The sequence below is a fragment of the Trachypithecus francoisi genome, unplaced genomic scaffold, assembly GCF_009764315.1.
Source record: "Trachypithecus francoisi isolate TF-2019V2 unplaced genomic scaffold, Tfra_2.0 Lachesis_group7, whole genome shotgun sequence".
Classification (NCBI taxonomy): Eukaryota; Metazoa; Chordata; class Mammalia; order Primates; family Cercopithecidae; genus Trachypithecus; species Trachypithecus francoisi.
The window spans coordinates 98,256,836-98,260,617 of record NW_022681472.1 but is presented as its reverse complement, the minus strand read 5'-3'; the positions used below and the strand labels follow the sequence as shown (position 1 = coordinate 98,260,617).

Below are 3,782 nucleotides of genomic sequence, written 5' to 3'. Positions count from 1 at the left end.
GGCAAGGGGCCTCATGCAAGGGGCCATCGCCCACCAGAGGCACCATCCTTGCCCATCACCCAACACCAGAGGCACCGTCCTTCCCATCACCCACACCGGAGGCACCGTCCTTCCCGTCACCCACACCGGAGGCACCGTCCTTCCCGTCACCCACACCGGAGGCACCGTCCTTCCCCAGGAGGAGCAGCTGCTGAATCCACGGGGTTCCCCAGCAAAGGGGCCCCTGTGGGGAGGAGTGAGGTGGCTAGATCCAGGGTGGAGGCAATGGCACCTTCCCCACCACCTCAGAGGGAAGGTCCCCCCCAGGGTCCTGGAAGGGGTGGACACAGGATGGCAGTGGGAGGTAGGAGACGGGACAGGCCAGCAGGGCCAGGAAGGGGTGTAGAGGGAGGACCCTCACAACAGGGCCCTGAGGAGGCCGAGGCCCACCTGGAGCAGGAGCCCCCCTTGCAGGGCCCAGCGCCCCTCCTGTGGGGTTGGTGCCCTGTTGCAGAGAGCCCCAGAACAGCAGCGCCTAGTAATCACGCCTTGCACGGAGGGGGCCGGCGACCATTCAAACTTCATGTTGGTGTTGGGACATCTGGGAGCACAGCGTTTGCTGAGCAGGGTGTGTACGCTCCATTCTGCAGAGAAGAGGAGAGGCAGGTGGCCCCAGAGCCCCCAGCAAGGAAGTATCCACAGTTATTAGGAAAATGCAAGGATGCTTTCCAAAGGGGCAGCCGGGACCCAGAAGAACTAGAGCAAGGAACCTGGCCCTGTGAGGGGGACCAAGAGACCACTGTCTCCTGTCCTTTCCTGGGCAAGGTGCTGCAGAGCTGAGGAGCCTGGCTGCCCAGGTCACCTCCGCCCTGCAGCACAGCAAATACAGATTCCAGGGTAACTGGCTGTAAGGGGCTTTCCCTTGAAGCCAGGCACAGCCTGGACCACCCCTGCCAGCCCTGGGGTGCGTGCGTGGTGGGGAGAAGGGGTGACTCAGAGCAGTGGAAAGGGGCTGCCCATCACAGAAAACCTGCTGGGCTGGGTGCCCAGCCCTGGGCTCGTTTCTCTGTGCTGCTCACTTAAAGACATGGCAGAGACTTTCTGATGGACATGTGTCTGTCAACAACCACGGAACCCCTGAAGGATGCACAACACTCAAAACCCAAATGGTGGAGAAAAGAGCTTGGGTGGAATCTCCTTTATGTGTCATAGTGTGTTATGGTGTGTTGTGTTGCATTCTATTTTATTACAGTATGTTGTATTGTGTCGTATTATATTAAGTTGCAGTGTACACGTTATATTCGTTACGTTGTGTTATACTATATGACACTGTCATACACTGTATTAGATTCCCAGTGCAGCCTGCCCGATGCTGGGCTGTATGGCAGGCCTACTGTGCTGTGCTAGGAAGGGCGGATAACCCCTCCACCCGAACAGCTGCTTCTCCCCACCCCTGTGTGTTCCTACTGTCTTTGTAAATTCAGTGACATCGGAGCCTTTGTCCTGCTGACAGTTCCTAGAGACACTTCAAATGGAGGAGAAAAAGAAAAGTCAAAATTCACACTCTGGGATGCTCGCCCAAACCCAGCGCGGGAGAGACAGCAGGAGGCACTGTGGGACCCACACGGCCCCAGGCCCTGGAGCGCCGAGGACGCATCAGCTGAGCTGCTGAGAGGCGGGGCGCCTGGCAACTGCCCTCTGCCCCAGGGGGGACTCACTAAAAGAGATGACCACCTCGTTGGAGATGCAGACTTGGTCCAGCGGGCTGCACGAGGTGGGCGGGCACTGCCTCCAGCTGCTCACCTTGAAGCACTGGTAGCAGCTCAGGTTCCGAGCTGTGGGCAGCAGGGGCGCGGTGGACCAGGGTCCGCAGCCCCAGCCCCAGCCCCGATGCCCCCAGCCCTGCCAGGGCCGCTCCTTACCTGGCGTCGTGGCGCAGCCAGCAGACGCGGCAGCCAGCGGGAGGGCACACAGGGCTAGGACGAGCCCCTCCATGACGCCAGAGGGCTCAGCCTGAGTAGGGTGAGGTGGGTGTTGCGGGGGACTTCACCCAGAGAGCCCCCTCCCCAGCTTCCTGCTCCCTAATCGGGCTTCACTCAGGGCGCACCCCCCATCCCACCCCAGCCTTCTGCGCTCCCGGATGCGGCTTCACCCAGGACGCCCCACCCCCAACCTCCTGCACTCCTTGGCGGGGCTTCACCAAGGGCGTCCCCCACCCTCAGCCTCCTGCTCCCGCGCTCGCTCTCCTCCCTTCCCCACATCCCCTCTCCCTGGGCCCTCTGCCTTTGGTCCCCTTTCCAATCTCTCTTTCTAAACCCTCGGAGCCCGGTTCTCACCCGACCCTCATCCCAGCCCCCGGCCCACAGTCCGGACCCCTCTCCAGGCACCTTCTCTCCTGCGGAGCTGCGGGCATCTGCGCCCTGGAGGAGGAGTCAGCCCTGGGACCGAGGGGGCTGGACCGGCCGGCCCCTCCTCTGGTCTCTTGCACTGGGGCGGCTCCCGGGGTTCCCGAGGGCCTCAGCGTCTGCCTGCAGCCGCCTCCTGCGGAAAATAGCCCGAGACCCGGGAGGAGGGGGACGCCTGCAGGTCCCCCAAGGCCAGCCTCAACCCCAGTCACAGACCCTGGGCTCCACGCCGTAGGGAACGTCGGGCCAGATTTGGTTCCTGACTCGGGGACCCACGGAGGCTGAGGGAGACCCAGAGAGCCCTGAGCTCCTCAAAGCGCGCGGAGGGCGGGACGACCCTTTCCCTGGGACGGGGCGGGAGTGGTCTGGATTTGGCAGCAGACGCGGGAGGGACGAGGCTTCAAGGCTGAGGAGGAGGAAGAGGGAGGAGGCGGAGTAGGGACCCTGGGGCGCAGGTGAGGTTTGGACAACCTGAGATGGAACGAGAGGCGGCCAGGACAGGGCGGCCCGGAGCCGGCCAGGCAGATCCAGGAAGGAGCATAGTTAAGGGCAAATGAGGTTGGCGGGGATGGTTAGGCCACAGACACAGAATCTTCGTTCTTTCTAGAGTGCTTGGAGCGCTTTCGCCTGGCAGAGGTGGCCTGGGAGGAGGGGAGAAGGGAGGAGAAGGGCAGACGCCTCCAGGGGCCCCTGGGGCGCGCTCAGTGGCTCAGAGAAAAGCAGGGCATAGCCTTACAGGAGCCTGGAGCTGCCGCAAGGGTTGGAGGCTGCTGCTCCAAAACCCCTGCTAAGTTCCTGGGACCAGCAGGGGGCTGAGTCCGCGCCTTTGAAGACTGGTGCCCTGGAAAAACGGCTCCTGCGCAGGCTGCCTCCCAGCTCTGTCCTCCCGCACTGGGACCGCTCACAGGTGAGGCTGGGGCCCAGCCGGGTCTGTCCCGGCGCCTCAAGCGTCCCTGGGCCCCTCGGAGGCTGTGGTTCCAGTTTCTTTTGCAGCATCTGCCTGGCCCCATGTAGGTCCTGGATGCAGAGTGTTGGGCCGCCCCTGTCACAGCGCAGACCTGCGCCCTCCCTAGTAAACTCATCTGCCTCCTACACGGGGTCTTCCCTTTGTCCTGTTGTTTATTCTTTTTTTTTTTTTCTTTTATACCCCGGGAGCCAAGGGAGTTGACCCGTGTTCTCACTGGGCCACTGGAACCCAACAGCGTGGACATCCCGGTTGGTGGGCACCCAGCTCTCCCCTCCAGAGGCACTGTCACACCCTCCCCCACCTCACCAGGGGGCACAGGGCCCTGCTGGACCCAGGCGATGTCGGGAAATGCTGTCCTCAGTCTGGAGGACCACCGACCCATTTTCCTCCACGGAGCCCCTCCCTGGGACCTCGGTCTCCCAAAGCTGTCT

The 3,782-nt window shown here is 62.6% G+C and overlaps 1 protein-coding gene across 1 annotated transcript; it reads right to left on the bottom strand.

Annotated features, from left to right (window-relative positions):
* Positions 1 to 354: 354 nt before the first annotated feature.
* On the bottom strand, positions 355 to 1,974 carry LY6L (lymphocyte antigen 6 family member L). The gene is made up of 3 exons (XM_033203688.1): positions 1,902 to 1,974; positions 1,698 to 1,814; positions 355 to 623 (listed from the first exon to the last, which is right to left on the bottom strand). Exons 1-3 carry the CDS (start codon positions 1,972 to 1,974, stop codon positions 397 to 399), a joined length of 417 nt encoding a protein of 138 aa, XP_033059579.1. The 3' UTR covers positions 355 to 396.
* Between the last annotated feature and the right edge of the window lie 1,808 nt (positions 1,975 to 3,782).